Here is a 23113-nt window from a genome sequence, read left to right as displayed (position 1 = left end):
TTTAAAAATTTAATAATAATAATAATAAACTCATCTGACCCAAGTTCGTATAGTTTTTAATCCCTTCAAATCAAATATATGGTTTTTCTTCAATAGTAATAATATTTGTTTTCAAATTTAATAATAATAATAATTTTTAATTTTACTCTTAAAATTAAATTTATAGTTGTTTTTCAATATTAATAATATTTTTTCAAATTAATGAATTATTATATTAATAATATTAGCTACAATAAAAATAAGAATCTTTATAATACAAATAATCATATTTTCAATATTAATAATAATATTAAACTTATCTGACTCAAATTTAAGTGAGTCTGGCTGCATCATCATGTCTAAGAGCTTTAAGCTCCTCTTAAACGCCTGACCCAAGAGCCTTGGGTCTGGCTACAATACAAAACCCGAGAGTCTTGGGTCTGGACACCGAACCCGAGAGTTGTGGGTCCTAACACCGGACCTAAGAGCTACGGGTTCGGACGCCGAACCCAAGAGCCCTGGGCCAGGCGAGACTGCAAAACCCAAGGGTCTTGGGTTTGCACCCCTACCACACCCAAGCAACTTGGATCAGGCACCCCTTTGTAACCCCAAGTTACTTGGATCTGGAAAGGAATATCATACTCAAGTTAATAATAATAATTATTATTATTATTATTAATTTTACACTTTAAATCAAATCTATGTTTTTTTTGTTCTATAGTAATAATATTTTTTTCTAATTTAATAATATTAATAATAATATTAAACTTGTCTGGCCCAAGTTTTAATAGTTTTTAATCCCTTCAAATAAAATTTATGGTTTTTCTTTGATAATAATAATATTTTTAAAAAAAATTAATAATAATAATAATAATAATAATAATAATAATAATAATTTTACCCTTTAAATCAAATCTATGATTGTTTTTCAATATTAATAATATTTTTGACCCAGGCGCGCGGGTCTACAGCTCCACGGGAGTGTGCAAACGCTAGGCACGGGTCAGCAGACATCAGCAAACCCAGGCGCGCGGGTCTGGCCCTTGCGCTTAAGTTCTAGCTGACATGCCTGATCCAGTGCCAGATATCTATCAACCATGTCATTTCCCCACGCCAAACCCCAAAAAACCCGAATTGTCATCAACCATCCTTCCAATATCAAATGTATCACATGGAAAAAAAAAAACCTTACCCCCAACTACATATCTAGCAAGTTTCTTTGACAATGACAATCATTATATTACACTGTTTTAATCCATCTTGGTGAATAATATAAGGATGAACAGTAAAAACTCCATTGTTATAATAATGTTGTACACAAATATAAGAAAAGCAGCTTCCATGGAATAGAGCAGTCACTTGTGTAGCCAGACATCATCCATATGCACACCGATAACTCAAGAAATGGACCCTCCTGTTGCATCAACAGAAGAAGCTTTAAAAAATCATTCTCGTGATAACAAATCCAATCAATAACCTTTTGGTGGAACAACTTACCCTAGTAACTCGATCTGTTGGCAGAGAGATACGCGAAAATAATAGACAATATAATGAAAAGTAGGACGATCTGCATTAGATGATAAAAGAAATCAGATGATATTCCCAATTGATATTCTTGGAACCCGCAAAGCATACAAGACTGGTATAGGCATCCAACTGTCGATTAATCAGCACGATTGGAAAGGAGGGGGGAAAGTTAATCTCATTCATTCTTTTTCTATCTAATTCATATCAAATAAAGTGCATATTTCACAGAAAAATTAGGATTAAAAAAATATACAATCCAGCAAGCTCTAGTCTATGCTGAAATTTATATGCATAGCATGTAATTAGAAATAAATGTATTGCTTGGAACAAGAAACTTGCAACTATGCATGCACGAGAGGAAATCAGGTTGACAATTCAGCAGAAACTCACCAGAACAGAATTATATTTTGGCTCATTCCTAATTATGTAAGATTTCCTGGTAGAAGAAAGAAAGAGTGTCAGCCAAAAAAAGAAAGAAAAGAAAAATACCATTCAATGCTCAATGGATAGGTTGACAAACCTTTTGTTTAGAGCCCCAGATTCCCTGCAAGATTTTTGTGCTGCTTCCAGCCTGCTCAAGGTTTTTATTGCATTAGGATCACTGTTGTCAACCTGCAGTAGCCAATTTCACATTTTCTCAATATAGGCACGAGTTTTTTTTTTTTTTTTTTTTTTTGAGAATTCAGCAAGCAAACTTGAAGGTAGAGAAACTTGGTGTGCATAAATATCGACCACACCAAACAGGCACTTGGCGAAAAAGCTCACAGTTTTATACATAAGACTTCCATTTTCGGAATCTGACAAGACCACCGCAGTTGTCGATTGTTGTTATCAAGATGTGACATTAGTGAATTATACAATGTCTCAAAGCCTACAACCAAGCAGGGGAAACAATGTAGCAACCTAATATCATTTGCTTATCCATCAAAGAGGGGAGTGGTGCAGTCCTAACCGCATAAGGTTTTGATGGAAGAACATAAATTCGTTCTTATAAGATTCTACCAAATTGAAATGCACAATAGGCTTCCTATTGTCAAGGATTGGAAGCATGAAAAGTGTTGCTCCCTTCTCTGAAATTATTGTCTAGAAAGTCTTTTTGGCAAAGATTGTGCAGTCATACTTCTTAGGTTCAAGATGATGAATAAGTCCAAAACAAGCTAGCAAGAGAAGACTGAAGCATTAAAGGGGGCGCAGTATTAGTTACAAGTGGGAGAAATATAACTTCCATGTTGGAACTTGCCAGGAAAAACGATATATCGATTAGAATTTAAGGAAAGCATCATACCTTGAACTTCAGCATACAAGAGAAGTCGAAGAAAGCACCATAGACATCATCCATTGTTTTCGTTTGATGAATAACTTGAGCGGTAAGACCTAGAAATCGTTTAACATTAAATTAAACATCATTGAATAAGGAATCATGAAAACCCAGTCCATTATATTTTGATGTTGGTAATAAACAACAAACTAAAATCCTTTAAACACTCAAGAGCAGCAGGGGTGAGCTGGTGGATGAGGCATGGGATTTTAAAAAATAATCCGAGATATACAAGTCGGGTCATGATTTACTTAGTCTGAGAATTATGCAGTTCCTGAACAAACAAATGGTATTTGTGGAATGGCCATTTTGGGAGATTATATCATCTATTGCATTTGCATTCTAAATGCAATTCCATGTTATGATAACATAACAATAATAAAAACCTTCCAGCTTCATAAGATATTTACATGAACCAAAATAATCTGTGTTACAGCTATAACATTCCACCAGTTTCAGGTGCCAGGGAAAGAATGCTGTCTATAAATTAGCCATACCTCGCCTCATCTTCACTACACCTCTGAAGACATTGACATTGTTGTAGCACAGTGCTAGAGTTCCAATCGCCATGATCTGGCAAGAGAGAAATCAAATTAAAGGAAACCTTCCACCAAAACATCCAGCATACCTATTACTAAACAGGGATTTGTTCACCGAGTAATAAAATATTTGACAGGATGAAAAATTCAGAGGAGTTGCAGGTTATGTGAAAAGGCATAAGTATAATTCAAGTAGTCAAGCTACAAGACAAGAAACAATGATATCTTCAGATGTCAGTTTAAAGTTTATTTCTTACCTGAGGAATAGCACAAAACCGAAATATAGCAGGATCCCGCAATTCAGACAAGTACTTCAAGCAATCATCCATATGTATCAAGGCATTGGTAACCATATCATTCAAGCACTGCACTGCCTTCACCGAGTTCTCTTCATATTTCAAGTCCTGAGGCACAGAACACAAAATGGGGAGAATGCTAATCAGATGGATGGACCAAATAAAAAAAAATATTACTTTCAAGTATTATGATTAAATTAACATCATTCATGAACATAAAGATGGCAAAAGTATGTCGATGGTACCAAGGTTGAGACAATAAATGGAAAAGAAGCAGACCTCAAGTTTGTTGACATATTTGCTCCAAATCTCGCGAGGCCAAAACATGCGTGACTTAGGTATCTCGTTTATGTCCTCCAAATAATCACGAATAATGTTTGTTTTCTGTGTTTTATCAAATCCAGGATTGAACATGTTAGAATTACATCTCAAAACAAAGTTAAGCCTACAGATTAAACACATTGATCGCTCTTGCATAATAGTATTACCTGAAGAAACAAACCCATTGAATTGGAGATGCTATCTGGTGCCAAATCTTCTAATCCAGATGCATGGAAGAGTTTGGACAGGCCCAGTCCAACAAGTCCTGCTACATAGTGGCAATATTCATCATAGTCATCAATGCTTTCCACCTGCATACCAGAGTCTAATGTGTCACATAAACATAACATTTCACCTTCTGTATTAAGAAAAACTGGAGAAATTGAAGCTTGTGCAATTTGATGACTAACATAAAAAATGAGGAAACTGTTATAGCCTTATATTAAATTCAAGAATTTCTTTAGCTGACATCCAAAGGGATCAGATATGCATCCCTAGTGTCCTGTGCTCTCTCTAGAAGGATAACTAAATACTCTAACTTTTCACCATTCATTCTTCCCTCTCTTGATAATCTATTCTTCTACTTGATAACCAAGCAACTGAATCCTGGAATGCATATAGTTTGAGCTCACTACAGTCCACAATACACATCTGCATATTTATTATACTTTTGATAGCATGACAGATGCATTCACAGAGACAGACACCACACACACACACACACATCTGTATCATGTATCATGCAAATTCAGCAGTGGAACCAAGAGAAATCCTTTTTTCTTAAGTTAATTATCCATGCACCATCCTTCAATCCTGCATTACAACACCCCACATCACCAACCTCCTTCAAGATAAACTTTGCCATTCCTGCACCCATTCTTTTGGTAATATCCTCGATTGCCTCCTGATAACTGCAGAATAAATTGAGTTCCATAAGTCTTCTATTGGAGAAGAAACACACACACAAACACTATAGTGATCAGATGCAATGAGTTGATAGATGTGTAGAGCAGAATACATAGACCCTAAAACAATTAAATCCTCAATCATTCCACAGTCAAGCAGGAGGCAAAAGGTTGTAGAACTGACCCTTTTCCAAGCTCCAGAAAAGCATTTGAAACATTATGAAACTGGTCCATGAGAACCTTGTACTCCTTGGTACCACCTTATGCAAAAGAAGAATCAAATTAGAGAGTCAAAATATTCAGTTGATGTTACATTTTACAGATATAAGTGCCATAGAATTGTCACCTCTCATGTATAAACTTCTGAAACTTCATCAAAAAGGAAAGACTCGGACATGAATCAACAGTTTGTAAAAGATAGATGTAAAAACAAATTTTATAAGAATGTTCAAGCTTGGACTAGATACATGGTTATCAAATTAAAAATGGTAAAATCAGAACACGTAATTTTATAGCAGGTCATAAATGCATAAGATTTTTCAGGCATTTCAAAGCACCCTTATGCAAACTGAATATAGTTATAAGCAAATAGTGTTAAAATCTGTACAGTGATAGAACAAAAGAATTAGGGTAATCATAAATTAGATTGGTATAGTCTAGATGCCCTAATTTGTCAGTGGAAGAAATTACTTGCACAGAGAAGAAATGTTAAGCAGATGGAAATTATCAAAGCCAAAACAAATTTAGTCAAATCAAATGTTCTCCAATTTGTTAGAATCAAGGAAAATAAAAGTAAAAATTCAGAACTCACATGAGAAATGCCAGTCATGATCATATATGTGGCGGTGAAAAGCTATCAGGATAGGCACTTTGACATCTGTAGGTATGCTTGTATCATCCTCTGTAAAGGAATGATCAGAACAGATTAAAACACAAACAATGTATCAACTAACAAAATGACATCAATAAGTGAAACAGTTAAGAGGAGATCAAGTGTTACTGAGACAGGGTGTTTTAAAGAATCTTCTCCTCACTGTAGGCCAAAACTACTTAGCAAAAGGCAAAAGCTACCACTCTCATCTCAGATTTCTTTTTCTTCCACAAAACGACCTCGTGACTTCTGGTTGCAAAACTAAAATCTATCATAAAAATTCCCACTAGCCATATATTAGAACATAAACAATTTTAGAGCTAGCAAATTCAAACTCAATATGACACTCGCGGATTTTAAAATTCAGCAAACCCCATTTCAGGACCTAGTGCATCAACATTTGTCTAACACAAAAACAAAACATAATCAATCTTAAAATTCAACAAAACCCGTTGAGGATTTATCAAATTTTGCGAGGCACAAAACCAAAAACCACATACAAAACATAAGGTTAACAAGAACAAACCAACAGTGTCAAGGGCTCGAAGAACCAAATAAAATACGCATACCTGCAAAGATGAAAAAATCCATAATCAACAAATAATCACAACCCAAAACGCAGATAAAGAGAGAGAGAGATCAAAACAAGGCAAATAACACATGAAAATGCAATGGAAATTATGCTTACAGCGTTACGGAGTTCTGTGTCAAGTTGTTGGATAACGAGAGCAAAGCTACGAGAGACTCTAGGGAGCATAGAATAACAGAAAGCCCAGTGAGGTTCACGTGGGATCTGTTTTTCAGCATGCTTAGCTGCCATTTTCAGCTTCAGCAATGGGTATATGTCAACTGGGTGTTTCAAAATTGCTCCTAAACTCCCCATTTTCGATTCTTTTAGGAAATACCAAAATCGGAGATCACCAAATGAGAGGATTTTGATTCTCACCCAGAATTTAGAGAGCGTTTTCTTTTTTTTGTGTGTGTGAGAGAGAGAAGAGAGGGACAGGGAGAAAGGTGTGTTTTTTTGGGTGAAATCTTTATGGTGAAGAGAGTTTCCTTTTTATAACTTTATATGGGGAGGGAAAATTGAAAAAGGAGGCTCGGTCCAGCGTAGTGGCGAAATAGAATTTTTAATTTAATATTTTTAGGTAATATTTAGTATTGTAGTAATGGTTATTTTTAAAAGAAATATTAATATATTAAAATAATATTTTTTATTTAAAATACTTATTTTTTATATTAAAATAATTAAAAAAATTTAAAAAGCACAATTTGCCCATAAAAATAAATGGCTCTTTACTAGATTTATTTCTTCTCTTGAACTCGCGTCGTTTTTATTGTTCAATTTAGCCTTTTTATTTATAAATATAATTATAATATTCAATGCACTATAAATCCGGTCTAAAGATTTGTATCACGAGTGGAGGGTTTAACTTGTGTTTTGCTTTTTAAAAAAAAAACTTTTAATACAATATAATTTAAAAAAATTCAATTTTTTTAATGATCAAATACTGGACTGGTGTGACATCAAATTTATCTAACAGACCAAAACAGGTCGTGTTATACTATTGTTTTTTATTATTATTATTATTAACATGGTGTCCGGATTAGTTTGCGTGTACCTCAATTAATCCCACATGCTTTGAAGTTAATGACCATGTAAGTTTTTAATGGCTATCATATTAATAATCACAAGACTCGAACTTAAAACTATAACAAAAACAAATTTTTTAATCTCAAACTCTTACCACACAACAACTCGTTTTATACTATTGTTAATGACTGCAAAGATAGACTTAAAAAAAAACGAGGACAAAAGGGAGAATATGAACGAGATGAACATGGAATATGTGAGTCTAGCTGGTAACTCGGCACTAGAAACAGGGGTTAGTTATTAATAATGCCCCAATGTTTCAATTATATACTATTTTGATTCTCAACCTTTGAAATTTCATAATTTTTGCCATGGATAATGCTCGAGGATAGTAATGAATGGCGCGAGCTCTGTGAGTGTTTCAATGACAATAATATTGGTTCCTAATATCATGCATATGCTGTAAAAATAATAAAATAAAATTATTTAAGAATTGTTTTAATCCTGTTAAATAGATTTAGAATTATTTAAGTATCTAAAGATTTGATTTTCAGCGCTTTTAAATAATTCTTTAAATGTTAGGTTATCACAAGCTATATATTGTTTAATTGTTCGGCCTCCAACAATAATACATATAAACTACCGGTGAGAAATCTTTTAAATTTTTATTTAGAAGAGAAGGATTGCTAAGTCTAACTTGAGTCATTACTTAAATTACCCACATTAACCCAAAAGATGAGAGATTAATTTGTAGTTAATAATCCTAATAAATTCAAGTAAGGTTAAATCCCGGAATAATTCCATCTTTCAGGTACTGGATACGAGTTCTTTCTTTCTCTCTCTCCTTTCATTTTGGGTCAACGCGTGAGTTCGTTGACTAAAATTAAAGATAAACATGAATGCGAATTTGCGAAAGGGAAATGGTGAGTGGTGGACTTTAGGAGGATTTAATTTCTTTAAAATAAATTGTCCGGACTCGGATTATTTGATGCAGTAGACCGTGTTTGGATTGTTTCTCAAAAACGTTTTTTAGCTATCAAGAAAATGCCCCTCTAGATATTTTATTAAAATTAATTACAAGCAGCGTGTCATGCTGGCAGTTGAAAGGGTCATCTCTGATATAGCACAATCCAACGTTTGGCTAAGAGTAGGATAGTCTGCCCTACCATTCAAGAATTTCTTACCTGGGAATAAAATAATTCGTAAAAGAAGATATTGTGCTGAGCTGCCAGTTTTAATATTGACTTTGAATTTTTCTTTTGCCACAGTTTTGACTTTGAATTGAAATAGCTTACACACGCAGAGAGTACTTTAAAACGATATCAACATCTAACCAGTTGCTTATGCCTAATGCCGCCAACATGATCGTCTGACCAGCGAAAAAGCCATCGCACCTTGCCGAAAGCATAGCACGTAGCGTTTCAAATAAAAAATAAGAAATATTGAAACCAGCTTATTTAAATAAAAAAATAAATAAAATTGTCAACACGCTGAATCCCAGATCCTTCTCACCTTCCCGTGAATAATGGGACGAAGAACATCTGTTTATAATAGCAGAATAAATTAGCAAAATCTTTTCGAAATATAACATTTAGTTGTTGAACACTGGACTGGTATATATCATTGCTGCTACGTACTTTAACCTCAGACAATGCATGCAGTAGCAGAACACGATAATCACAACAAGTCTGCATGCAGTAGCAGAAGACGATAATCACAACAAGTCTTGGGAGATCTTTGGAGTTTAAGTACAGCTAACGCTTGCCCTCCTCTCTCTGCTCGTCATGCTGCCATAAGGGTTCTTGTTGAATTGTCGGGTAGGGTGAAACCAAGAACCCTAGCTCGAAATCTTAAGGGATTCTCGAAACAATTTGCATGTTAATGATGTGGACAATCATGGTGGATTCGTGGAAATATTGAATCACTGATCATGTATCAGTGTATCACTGTCAGGATATGAACTAAGTTTTATTTTTAATTTTTTTTCGATTTGCAGAAAGATTTAATAAACTTGAAATAATATTATAATAGATAGTTCTTGATCATTAAATATTTTCAACGATTTTTAAATTCCGGATTGTTAGAAAAAGCAACTTCTGAAAGCACATCAAGCAATTTTAGCAATAAATTAATAAACCAGCAGCATCATAATTATAAGGTGCATTACGAAGACCGTTGGTGGCTTCTCCTAATTCTCTCGGCAATATTCAATGTTTTTTTTCTATGTTTTTCTAATGGAAAATGCCAAGAAAATGGCAAAATTGACTGGCTGATTGTGATTTTCGTATAATCAACAATTGGTGGCTAAGGAAGGTAAGGTGGTTGGCTTAATCATATGATGATACACAAAATAATAAGAGAAGAAAAGATTTGCTTGAATCTTGGTTGTGGTTTAGCTTTGTTATAGAGAAATACATGGTAAGACCTCGAGCAGTGGCTTTTATAAAAAAAAGCCGGATTGGCCTTATGATTAAGGAATTTTAGCTTGAAAAGTAACTGTGTCAAAGGAAGGATTTAGGTACGACGGAGGAGTGTTTCTATTAAAATTAAAATTTACTTCCTATCGGATTGCGGGATACTCCTGTTGTCCGGTACATGGCAGCTCTTCAGCAAGGTAACAATAACGACGCAGGTGACTTATATAATGCAGGGGCGAGCATTTCTGCTACAGTTTGGGTTTGGATTAAATAACTCATTAAATTAAAAATTATAAATTATAAACTGGATTGGACTGACCTACCGGCTCAAACCAACCGATTTTTTCGGTTTTTTTATTTCAAAACTAGTTAGACCCATTTCAATTTAATTAAGCTTGGGTTTTTCTTATCTTGTTTTGAGTTTTTTTTTTTTATTATAATTACCTAAGATATTTTAGTCTTTTTTGTTGCTTTTATTTCTTATGGGCCTAGCCTCATAATTTTTTAATAATAACTTTGAATAATGAATTATTACACATAAAAATCATGTGAAAAATATAAAAATTTAAAGATTAAATTGAATATATAACACAATTTAGACTTCGTTGAAATTTTTAAAAAATAAAAACCAATTCAACCCAATCTTATTAAAATCTTGACCATTTTTGATTATTTTTTAATTGAATTGATTTGATCCAGTCTAGTTCAATCAATTTTAAATTTTTAAAATCAAAACTAAATCAACCAAGATATGTCCGTGTTAAGTCGTGTGTGTAAGTTACTTGCTAGTGGAAAATCCAAGATTCCCAAGATGGATAAAAAGCACTCATTACACCCGAACAGTAACGATCGACCACTGTAAATCAAAGTTTCACTTGAATCAATATTAATGCTTGACTCTTATAAGAACGCTTAATTCCACATTGTCTCATTAGTTGATCATAAATCTTTTTAGAAACCTCAAAATTATAACTTAATCTTCATCATGTTATCACTTATAAACACATTTAAAGCACAATATTAACCTAGATAGATCACTAAACAACCTCCACTGCAAAATCACTTAAAAATAAAAATCAACCACATAAAAAATTAAATAAACTTCAATTTATTTTTCTAGCATATTTATAGAAAAAAAATCATCATTGTCGAACTTTTATCAATAAGACTAACACATTTAGACAAGTATTGATTTTTTTGTTGCCATAATTGTTTAACAGACAACTTTCTCTTTTCTTTATTATTTTACGGTAAGTTTCTCTCTTATTTCTAGAATTGAAAATAATTGAGAAATTGAAATGAACAAAATAAAAAAAATTTTGCGTGAATTCCATATTGACCACATCATTTTTCCATGTTTTATAGTTTGGTCATTGTTTTGAATTTTATTTTTCTATCACAAATTTGAACTACAACTTATTAAATTGGCTACAAAATGATGAAATTAAAAAAAAATAGAGAGAGGTTGAAGAACAAAAATGAAAAAAAATATTATGCAAAACATATTAAATTAACATAAAATGATGAAATTAAAAAAAATTAAAAAAAAAAAGCATTATTCATTTTGAATAGTAAAATGATGAAAACACAATTGCTCTTTTTTTTAAATATATTTTATATATATCAAAAACTCAATTGCTCTTAAATCTAATTGGCAGTTACATAAAAACTAGAGAAAAATGATGAAAACACCCCTGAATCCAAATCCAAGAAAAACAAAATTGCAAGGTTAGTTAAGTAATTACACTGTTAAAAAAAAGCCGCTGGCCCCGGGTTATAAATGATAGACTAATAATTTTACTGTGCAATACAAATATAAAGAGAGTAATCTATCCCCAAACAAATTGGTAGTGCCATCTAACTTTGTGAAAAACCTATTTTGTCCGAAAAGACTCGGACCTTTCCTTTCAACTGTGGAGGGCGAAATCACAAGCACAATACACTGAGTTTTGCTCCACGGTGAAAGGGTGATCAAGCTTAGTTTTTTTTTTTTAATTTATCAGAGTATTCTTGTTTGATGTGTTTTACCTTTTTATTTTTCAACAAATGGGGCTAAAGCTCAATACAAAGGGTTCAATTGCATGTTTGACACCAATATTATTTGTTTTTATGAGATTCTATATCAACTTTCTAGCCTCGCTACCTCTTGCTGTTTAGCAGTGTTTACGGGGTTTTTTTTTTTTTTTTACGATCCTTGGAATTTTTTTATTAATGGTCATTGCACTCCATTTTCTATTAACAACAGCTCCTCTTCTAGTCAGACGAGAAGGACTGGTTCGAAAGGGGGTGGGGGGGGGGGGGGGGATGATTATATTATTAATTGGAGAGCTCAGAGATTAGGAGAGTGGTGGCCCATTATTCTTAGACCAATACATGGCCTCTCAGGCCTGTCTGATCCAACCAAACTCGAAAGGTATTTACATGACTTTTTCTCTGTAGAAGTTTGGCCCATGAGAACCCTATTTGTATATTTTCTCTATCGAATTCGAAACATTCACTGCTGAAATTTCGTCCCTCTTCACATTTTTTGCGATAATATCTCAATCCACCACGAGATTTTAATAGGAAAAATTGGAGTTACAAATGTGACCTTGATCAGTTTTTGCTGACAACAAATTGGAACTAAGATGCCGTACATTCATGTTTGTATGGATTCATATTTATGAACAAACTATATGATATTTTTCTTACAAAAATTGGCTTTCTGAACATTTTCTTGCTTTGTTTCCACCTTTGTCAGTAACTGTTGTACTGAGCACCCTTCAATGCCAATAATGCAGCTCCATAGGCAGCCTCTGTTTGCATTACCCGACTCACAGGCAGGCAAGTGCTCGCTCTCGTATCTTTATCCATTTTCCATTTTTTGCACCTCCTCCCACGGGACCACCGCAACCAGATTTAATAGTTTTAACGATTAAAATTTCTGTCGGTTAACAGTTCGGCTATAATTATTTTACCATCAGGATCAAAACATCAGAAAAACGGCATTCATTTCATTTGTTTAAAAGCTCGCAAAAAGCTTGCGAGCCATCCTGCGTCCACACGATGGGTGAGCTGCCAAGGTCGTGAGTCCATTGAGATAAGGCTTGTAACACCATAAACCAGCCTTGTTGGGAACTGAAGAACTTGCTAGCCATGAGTTGCGACTTGTGAACCACTTTTTTTCTTCAATAATATGCATTTCTTTTAATTAGCAAAAAGTTGATAGCGGAACTTTAACATGTTCAACGCCTCGTTACCACAGAAACCCCTCGGGCCGTAAAACCCACAACAGTCCAGGCCGTCGTGTTCGAGGAGTTCTGTCATCTACCAATATACATGATACAAAGAGAAACACAAAAATACGTGTTTTTTAAAATTTTAAATTTTTTTTTTTGTTTATTAATTTTTAATGTTCTAATATTAAAAATAATTTTTTAAAAATAAAAAATTATTATTTTAATATATTAAAAAAAACATTTTAAAAAACAATTTTAAACACCCTTTTAATTTGTTGGTCTGGCTTAAGTCCTTGGCAAGATTATTTCCAGAACATAAGGTCCTCGTCGGTAAGGTTTTTTATATTCAAACAAAGTAAACGCCAGTCATCTATTTACCACCAAGCTCTTCTTTCTTTTAGAATGAAATCCCCTCGAATCTCGAATTCGGTCAACGTATTTGGGAAGGAATGTGGAGAGTGGAGCTGGACAACTTGGAGAGATTTCAAGACCAAACTCAAGCTACTCTGCCACTCCATTTCCGGTTAATTGACCAGGTCGGTTTTCTACGGTTGGTTGTAAAGGAGAAAAGGAAAGTGAGTTTAGACAATCCAAAGCTGAAACCCAATTCCATTCAACCTCAACAAATTCTGGATGGGATTGAGCAACTTTTTCCAGGAATATTTTTATATTCGAGACTGCCATAAAAATTATGTTTCAAAATGTTTTTTATTTTGAAATATATTAAAATAATATTATTTTTATTTTTTTATATAGCATATTAAAATATAAAAAAATTTAAAAAAAATACTTAAATTCTGAACAAACAAAATTTTATCCACCTAGCCAAACGTCCATCTAATAGTTAAGAAGGTTTTCGGAATGTGATAGTGGTTGCGGTTCAAAATGTTTTTTGTTTAGAATACATCAAAATAATATATTTTTTATTTTAAAAAAATTATTTTTGATATCAGCACATTAAAAACAATTTAAAACACATATCAAAATAATTTAAAAATATATAAAAAAAAATTAATTTTAAATAAAAAAATAAATCTTTTAAAAAACCCGTTTGACTCGCGTTACCGAACAGAAGTGGAACTCTTGCCCCGCATGTCAACATATACATGCCTTGAGAGCACATGAGCAACTTGTATGGCACAAACATAGTGGAAATGACAGGCAGCTACTTCACCTCACAATCACAACTCACACGAGACATGATCAAAAGAATCCACAATCACACACATCTCTAGGTCCACCTAAAAGGTTGCATGTGCCAATCAGGCCTTCCAAAAACAAAGGATGTCAATTGCTAACGCATACATCTATCTTTACTTGTACTCTTGTCAGAAATTAAGTCATTTGCAGGACAGAAGGCGCATTAAGAAAAGAGTTACTTCAACAAGTGAGTGATTTATCGCAGAAGCTAACATTTCTCTTGGTCCTCTTGACGTGTTTGGAAACTTTGGAGCTGCCGATTGGAGTGATAGGGTAGGTTTTCAGACAGTGGTTGGTGGTTAGTTTAAACAAGCCCATCTCTAGAAAATCACATGTGTTGCTATTGGACCATACAATTACACCTCACCTCTTCTCCTTTGTGTTTCAAGGCACTTCGTAGTCTGTTTCATCGGGGATGGTTTTGGATATCATCATTGCATGTAAGAGACTGATAGCCATGTCCCTTTTGTCTAAAACCTCGCATCTGCCATTCCTTTTTTCTTTTATATGTAACGATTTGTGATTATAATTGTTTTTTATTTAAAAATATATCAAAATAATATTTTTTTATTTTTAAAAAATTATTTTTTATATTAAAGCATTAAAATGATCTAAAATCATCAAAAAAAATATTAATTTAAAAAAATAAAAAATAAAAAATTCAATTTTTTTCAAAAACAGAAAAACAAATAGGCTTTAGTGATGTGATACCGCAGTTCCTTTTATTTCAAGAACCATGATTTGAAATTATGAGGGATAGCTAAACTGATCAGGTTTTGAATTTACTTCATAGAAATCACAAGTTTTGAGTTTTGAGCTATTGAAAATTTATATAATTATTAATTTCAAGGTTTTTGAAATTAGTTGAATTTCAAGATCTTTGAAATTAGTTGAGTTATATACACCGGTTCGAGAACCAGCATTAATAATAAAAAAAAAACATGATTTGATGTCTTGATTGTTAATTATTTAAAAGCTACGCTAGTAATTTACAAAAATTAACACAATATTTAGAAGCTATATTTAATTGATTTCTGATTTCCCTGCAGCTTGTATGTGATAACATAAAATTATAACTTCATCTTGAACCTGTTCTGACTACCTGACAATATGGACTGAGTAGATGGTTGAATTCTATGACGATGTATTGCCGAACTGTCAGACATCCCTACGCGTGTCCAGACAAGATAACATGAGAGTCGATTGCGCATTTTGCTTTTCATGGACGTAATTATTCTTGATTTTTATGTTGCAATGCGGACAAGAATAGGAATTGCCACCTGCTCCCATGATCGTAAATATTATTAGAGTAATTGATTGTTTTAAATTATATTTGATGTTGTTTTTTATTTAAAAATATATTAAAATAATATTTTTTTATTTTTTAACATTATTATATTTAAATAATTAAAAAGCTAATAATTTAAAACTAAAAAAATAAAAAATTTCAAAAAATAATTGTGCTGTAATGCCAAACAACACCCAAGTCAAATCACATAGGACAGCTCATGAAAATATGGAATCTTGCGTCTTGTTATGTCAATGGGGGCGTTGTTATGCTAGCCCACATGGTATAAATTCGAGTTTCAGTATCCTGCAATTGTAATTCGAATATATAGGTTTACTTAAAGCTTGGACATTTCTTAATTTTTAAAGTTTAAATTTTACTGGAAAAATATTTTAAAATATATTAAATTGATGTCAGAATATTTCCTTAAAATCTCATAATCAGGTGACATTTATGACCTTTTGACAAGTATATATTTTTACACAGACAAGAATTTTAATTCTAACAAGACAGAAAATTTGTCAATATATTCCAACCATGGTTTATCGATTATTCAAAATAGTAAGGGATAACAAATTTTAAATAAATAAATAAATTGCAATTTTATTATTGCGTGCTTCAATTACAGAAAATCTATTAATATATCCTGACCATAATGTGATTTTATATGCTCAATTATATGCTTATAGCACATGCTAAATTTTTGTTTTAATTATATTGCAAGTATAAAGATTACTAGTCTAATTTTTAAACAGCACCCATGACTAAATTATAATATACTCAATAAATTCTATTATGGTTTCTTAGTTATGTTTCTCATCTGTTTTTTCTTCGTAACCTCTTTGTTGAAGTTACTAGTTCCATGACCAAATGTTATGTAAAGTTCCAAAATATTATTTATATTAAGGGTGATTATTTTCGGTTCGATTTGGTTTTTATCAAAAAAAGTAATCAAACCAGTTTTTTTTAAAAAAAGAAAACTAAAACTGGTTCTGGTTCGGTTCGGTTATTTTATATTAAAAACCAAAAACTATATTGTTTTTTGGGTTATTTTTGTGATTTCTAATAGGTTTGGTTTCAGTTTGGCTCGGTTTTTTTCGATTTCGGTTCGGTTTTTTCGGTTCCAGACTTATAAAACCGAACTGAACTGGTTGTTTTTTAAAAAATTCTAATTGGTTTAATCGATTTTTTTTCACGGTTCGGTTTTTTTAGTTTTTTTCCGGTTTAATCGGTTTTTTTGCTCACTCCTAATTATATTATTTTATAACACACTCCCTCAAGTGAAAACCCTTTAGGCTTGAAACTTGCATAGGCTCACATTACCTTGTGCTTAATTTTTATCAAATAAATAGGGATGGTGAGATTCGAACTCGTGACAGCTTGATCATTAAAGCTCTGATACCATGTCAAAGAATCATCTCAACCCAATAGCTTAAGTTGTCGGGGAAGGTCCCAAAATATAATTTATATTATTCTCTAACATATATCTCGTTTTAGTTAAAAAAAATAGAATAAATTAAAATAAATTTTAACTCACTCAAAATCTTAGACCGTTCCGAAAATTCCTTTTGGAATGTTCAAGATCTGTTCTGGCTAAATAATATTTTGTTTTTTTAGTTTATTTTAAGAAAAATCTATGTTTTTTTCTTTAATTCCCCCCATGTCTTATGATCCATGTAACGAGTTTGACGGATTAACCCAAATGACTTTAGGTTTTTTTTGTCTATTTTTAATTAATATTTTTTCTTCAGCTTTATCATTCAATAACTTGAAGTTTGGTTTACTATCAATTAAGTTTTTACATTTGTTTTAGTTTGTTTTTTTATTAAATTATTATAGTCTCATGACCCGAATCATAAATTTAGCGAGTTAATCTAAGTAGACTTGAGTCATTTTATCATGTCATTTTTTTAGATTGATTTTTTATCGATTTCATCGCTCAACAATGAGTTTATTGGGAATCGAGCTTTATAATTTGTTTTAATTTGTTTTATTTTGAGTTATCATGATCTCATGATCTGGATCATGAATTTAAAATTTTAACTCGCTTTGACCCCAATCGATCCAGTATGTTATCGTCTCATAATTTTTTTTAAAAAATGATGTCTTCTTGAACTTTTTTTAGTCAAATTATATTTTTACTATTTGTCTAAGTTGTTTTTGAATTCGTTGAGTTGATCGAGTTATATCGGTTCAACTCTTATTTTTTTGCTTGTGATTAAAATTTGAATTAAATAATTTAAAGTTAATTTATTTTTAAATATATTCAATTATATTTGTTGAATTAATATATATATATATATATATATATATATATTAATTCAGCAAACAAATATAAATAGTAAAAACTCAAAACGGTAGCCAGAACATTTTAAAACTAAAACATATCATTTTAATTGAAAAAATATAACACCAACTGGAAGAGAATTGAAACTTAGAGTGTGTTTGGTATTGTGGTAACTGTTGTGGTTGTGGTTTTAAAAAAGTTGTTTTATAAAAAGTACTTTTGGTTGAGGTTGATTTGATATTTATGTATGTTTGGTTAAAACTGTGGTTGAAATTGAGGTTGAACAAAAAGTAGTTTAATGTGTTTGGTTAATAATGCTTTTGAAATTGAGGTTATAAAATAATTTTAAAAAATATATATTAATATTGATGGTTTTTAATTTAAATATTATAGATTTAATTATTGTTATTATATCATGAAATAAATAATACTTTATATAAAATATTTTTTATTATTTCATTAAACTATCTAGAATTCTATCACGTATGAAATACATCTAACAAGGACTACAATTTTTTTGGTTTCTTAAGCGCGCAACAACATCAGGTAAAATATAATCAGAAACGAAATTGAGATTGCGATCAAATTCTGCAATTACTACATCATCAAGCGATCTCTATCTAATTTATATAGTGTCATTGAATAATTTAAACACTAGTTTTTTAAATAAAACTCAATTAAAAAATAAAAAAAATTAAATTTTTAATTGTTTATATGAACAGTGCAGAGTGAATTAATTCACTCTGCACTGTTCACTTTTGTGTGCAGACTGCAGAGTGAATTGTCCCTATACAACATAACTTTCCTCTTGTTACTCGCTCTCTTTCCTCTTCTCCTTTTGGGTTTGCCCAAACCGAACCCATCACCACCAACAACAATCCCTGCATTCCCTGAACAATCCAACCTTGCTGGTTGCCCATGAGACCTTCCCAGTGAGCTCTTTCATGGCATTAATTCAGCCTGTGACAGTGGCTCCTGAGCACCTCCACAGGACTCGTTGTTGTCCTGTTCTTGCAGCTTGGCTTTACTCTGCTCTAGTATCACGTTGTTTTAGGAAGCAGAAGAGAAGCAGGTCTCTCTCTCTAGTTTCTCCTGTACTGCGAAGTCTGCACCTCCCTGTTTCTCAAAAACCTCGACTTAATTATCGTTCATAGTTAGAAGCATAGCAGCAATTAGGAAAGAGCTTTTCTTTATTAGTCTGGCTTCTGAAGCAAAAACCCAGTACAATAACACAAAGACAAACTTTGTTTCCCTTAGTTCATGCTGCTTCCGGCTCATACTACAGCCATACTACTTCTAATTCTTTCCCTTATCATTAGTTAAGCTAATAATAACTGCAGGTGTATTTTTTTTCTTCTGTTATAATTCCCTCTCCACCTCTCAACTGTTCACGTGAACAGTTGAACAGCTGAATTAATCCACTCAGAAGCACGTAAATTCTGCTTTTGTTAAACTGTGGTTGCACCCGCAATTTAAGTGGGTCCCACCAAAACCAAACTCAGTTTTTAACATAACCAAACGTTAATATTTGCGGCTGAGCATGAACCTCAGCCGCAACCTCAATGCCAAACGCCTTCTTAGACTCACACACACACGGTTATTGCCGTGACCACGTTTTTTACCATTGAATCCAGGTAACTACGGATGTGATGTATAAGGGGTGGAGTCCAAATATTTGAGTAAAAAGTTAAAATCCCCAAAATCAGAGAGATTATATGAAACATCCATCAACACCGTGTTTTTCTAAGCAAGACATTTTTAGGGAAGCCATGATTCATGAAAAAATAGTTTAATAAATCGTCACATCTGAATGTATATATACCAATAATGACGTCACTCGGTTAGGAAATTTGTTGTGACCAAAGATAAAGGGATTGACGATGTTAAAAAATACACTAGGCTCATAAATACGAGAAACTTGAAAATTTATGTACCATTGCAGTAATAATTAATAATAGTTTTTATGAAGATATTATTAAGTTATAAAAACATGTGTAAAAAATAAAAAACAAAATCACATTGTATCCCGTTAGATCGATTAGAGTATTTCAATTTATATTTAATTTTTTATTACATGTCGATTGTCGATACACGACATCGGGCGACGGCTCCCGCTTTTTTGTTTATTTAACAAAAAGGGTTTTTTTCTTTGATTAGGGGAAATAAAGATTTTATTGGACCAAAATTGGGTTATAACATCGATGATGCTTTAAAATATCAAGAATGAGAATTATACGTTTGATAATTAGTTAAATTTTTAGTTATGATAATTTGATTTATTTTTTCTAACTAAGAAAGTATAGGGTAACCAATACTTTCAAAACTTCTATTTAATAAATATTTATAATAAAAGAAAAAATCAGTGATATTTATTAGAGAGTAATATAAATTATATCTTAAGACCTCACCTAATAGCTTAAACTATTGGGTTAAGATGGTTCTTTGACATGGTATAAGAACCTTGATGATCAAACGGTCACGAGTTCGAATCTTATCATTTTTATTTATTTGATAAAAAATAAACATAAGTTAATGTGAGTCTGTTCAAGTTTCAAACCCAAAAGACTTTAACTTGAGAGGATGTATTAGATAATAATATAAATTATATCTTAAAATTTTATCTAATAACTTAAACTATTGAGTTGATTTAATTTTTTTAAATATTATACAAGTAATATGAGTTCCTATCAACGAATACAACCGGGCAATATCATATTGAAATAAGCAACAGTGTCGGGACTTTCGAAAAATTCCGGGAGACAACAAGCTCGTTGCCCTTTCCAGCTCTTGATTGTCTACGGGACGTGGATTATATTAGAACACGTTAAAAAAATTGTTTATGCCGTGAAAAATGTGGCTTATCCTTATCCGGGAGTGTGGGCTTATCTTGGAGTATGGTATAGATTATATTTTAAAATAATTTTTTTTTTTAAATATATTAAAATAATTTTTATTTATTTTTAACTTTAATAAATAAAAATAATTTAAAAATACTAGAAAAAATAATTCAAATTTTTGATAAACAGAGTTTGGGCCGTATTAACAAACACCCGTTTGATAACTCGACCATTATACACAAAACTTTTTTTCTCCTTGTCAATGCCATTAATTGCCTGGCAATAATTAAAGCGAGACCTTTGTTTCCATTCTTTAAATTACAACTACAGTCTACAAGTTTTTGTATTTTTGTTACTATACACGATCCAAAAAAGAAATGTGGTGTAAGGAAACTCTGCTTGATTTTCTATTTTGAAAATATATTTAAAATAATTTATTTATTTTAAATACATGTGCAATATGCACGCCCCACACAAACACACACACACATATATATATATTGCAATTTTCAAACGAGTCCCGTCGCATTTGACAAAAGAAATGAGCTGTAATGAAACTCTGCAGTTGACATTATCCAGATGAAAAAAAATTAAAATTAATGTGTTTGGTATATAGAAAAGAGACAGAGAAAAGGAAAGGATACAGATGAATTCGAATCTTTTAATGATTCCTTGATAACATGCCGTGTCCGAAAATGTTAATCACAAGTCAGCAACTTTTCCTTTATTTCATTTTCCACGTACAATATATATATATATATCCTTTATTTTCTTATAATATTCTTTTTCTTTCACCATCGAATCCTCCTATTTCATGACATCACGACACGAAATATTATCTACCCACTAAGTTGACAATTCGTCATGTTACACAGTCCCTCTATTTAACACATATAATAACTAGATCACTGCCTGATTAGCAAGCCCTAGAAAAGCGTTGGTGTAACCATCTAGGTGGTAGTGTAATAGTAAAAACTTGGGATCAAAAAGTTTGCTCCCTCTGTGGTCTCAGGTTCGAGCCATGTAGTTGCTCATATGATGGTCACTGGAGGCTTACATGGTTGTTAACTTCAGGGTCCATGAGATTAGTCGAGGTGCGCGCAAACTGGTCCGGACACCCACGTTAAAAAAAAAAAAAAAAAAAAAACCGTTGGTGTTAATTACAAGTAACCTAGATGATACCCAAGCCACGGATAACGAAAAGATGTGAGCTCCACGAAGCCAGCGGGACAAAAATAAAATATATATAAAAATAAAGTTAATCAATCCTTCCCAGTTACATTTTAAGTCAATTAGAAAAGTGAATGGTTGTCCGCAGTCTGGATATATATATATTGTATTAAAAAATTAAATGTTCTTTAAATATATATGTATAATATAAATATATATATCGGGTTAGATTTGAGAGTTTTAAGTTAAATTTGATAATATTTATACTTTACTGTTATTCATCGATAAAATAACTATTTAAAAATTACTTGTCTATATAAAGCTGATATCCACAATGTTTGTATTAAATTGTTATCTTTAAAGAATCAGTTTGATATAATTGTAGCGATAACTTTTTAAAATATTTTTTATTTAAAAATATATTAAATAATTTTTTTTTAATTTTAATAAAAAATATTAAAAACATTAATTAAAAACAATTTTTTTCAAAATAACTTACCAACCACATGAACAAAATCAGCTAAAGTCAACCACTAAAGTCCTTCGCATCCTGTTTTAAATATCTATAATTAATTATTTTGTTTGTTTCACTGATTAAACTCTGATTAGCGATGTCCGTTCTTGAGGCTCTCTAATTTGTCGTAATCATCATCTCGCTATAATTCCCGCTCATTTTTATTTCCTTAATTTCAAACTGTCCCTGCTGCGCGGGTCCATCTTACCAATTTATACTTCCACGCGCCACCCTTGCCACGTCATCCTACACAGTAAATATTTCTCACCCCCTTCAAAGAATCAAAAACACTTGGTGGCACTGCTTCGCATCTGTAATATACTATTTTTGTCACATTTAACCTCAAACTATAAACACATGCAATTAAGTCCCTGGTCGACGGCTTTTCTAGCAATGTCTATCCTTTCGTCTATTTTTGTGATTTGCCACTCGTCCATTATGTCAACAATTTTAAAAATCCAGCACTGATTCATAATTAGAACAAGAGACCGAGTATACCCTTGAAATCAAATAAATCATGTAAAAGTAAAGCAAAAGGTTAGCTTTCATGGTGGCCTTATAGTCTTGTTTGACATGAATGAGATTCTATGTATGTGATGTATGATATTTTTTAAAATATTTTTTTATTTATATTAATATATTATAACCATTAAAAAATATTTTAAAAAATATTATTTTAATATATTTTTAAAATAAAAATATTTTTTAAAAATATATAAAAACATAGAGACCATGTCAACCTCTATCGTGATATTATTATTATTATTATTATTTTGATTAACACAAATATTCGAGGTAGTTTGTGTGCACCTCGACTAATCCAACGAGCCTT

The 23113-nt window shown here is 31.9% G+C and overlaps 1 protein-coding gene across 1 annotated transcript; it reads right to left on the bottom strand.

Annotated features, from left to right (window-relative positions):
- Positions 1-1182: 1182 nt before the first annotated feature.
- LOC7461247 (squalene synthase 1) lies at positions 1183-6809 on the bottom strand. The gene is made up of 14 exons (XM_024600065.2): positions 6445-6809; positions 6283-6325; positions 5697-5786; positions 5070-5145; positions 4822-4891; positions 4148-4291; positions 3939-4043; positions 3621-3767; positions 3322-3397; positions 2792-2880; positions 2027-2118; positions 1897-1942; positions 1477-1546; positions 1183-1393 (listed from the first exon to the last, which is right to left on the bottom strand). The coding sequence occupies exons 1-13, from the start codon at positions 6637-6639 to the stop codon at positions 1478-1480; spliced, it is 1242 nt and encodes a 413-aa protein (XP_024455833.1). The 5' UTR covers positions 6640-6809; the 3' UTR covers positions 1183-1393; position 1477.
- Between the last annotated feature and the right edge of the window lie 16304 nt (positions 6810-23113).

The sequence above is a fragment of the Populus trichocarpa genome, chromosome 4 (genome assembly GCF_000002775.5).
Source record: "Populus trichocarpa isolate Nisqually-1 chromosome 4, P.trichocarpa_v4.1, whole genome shotgun sequence".
Taxonomy (NCBI): Eukaryota; Viridiplantae; Streptophyta; class Magnoliopsida; order Malpighiales; family Salicaceae; genus Populus; species Populus trichocarpa.
Note: the sequence above shows the minus strand (reverse complement) of the source record. Positions and strands in the feature narration are given on the sequence as shown.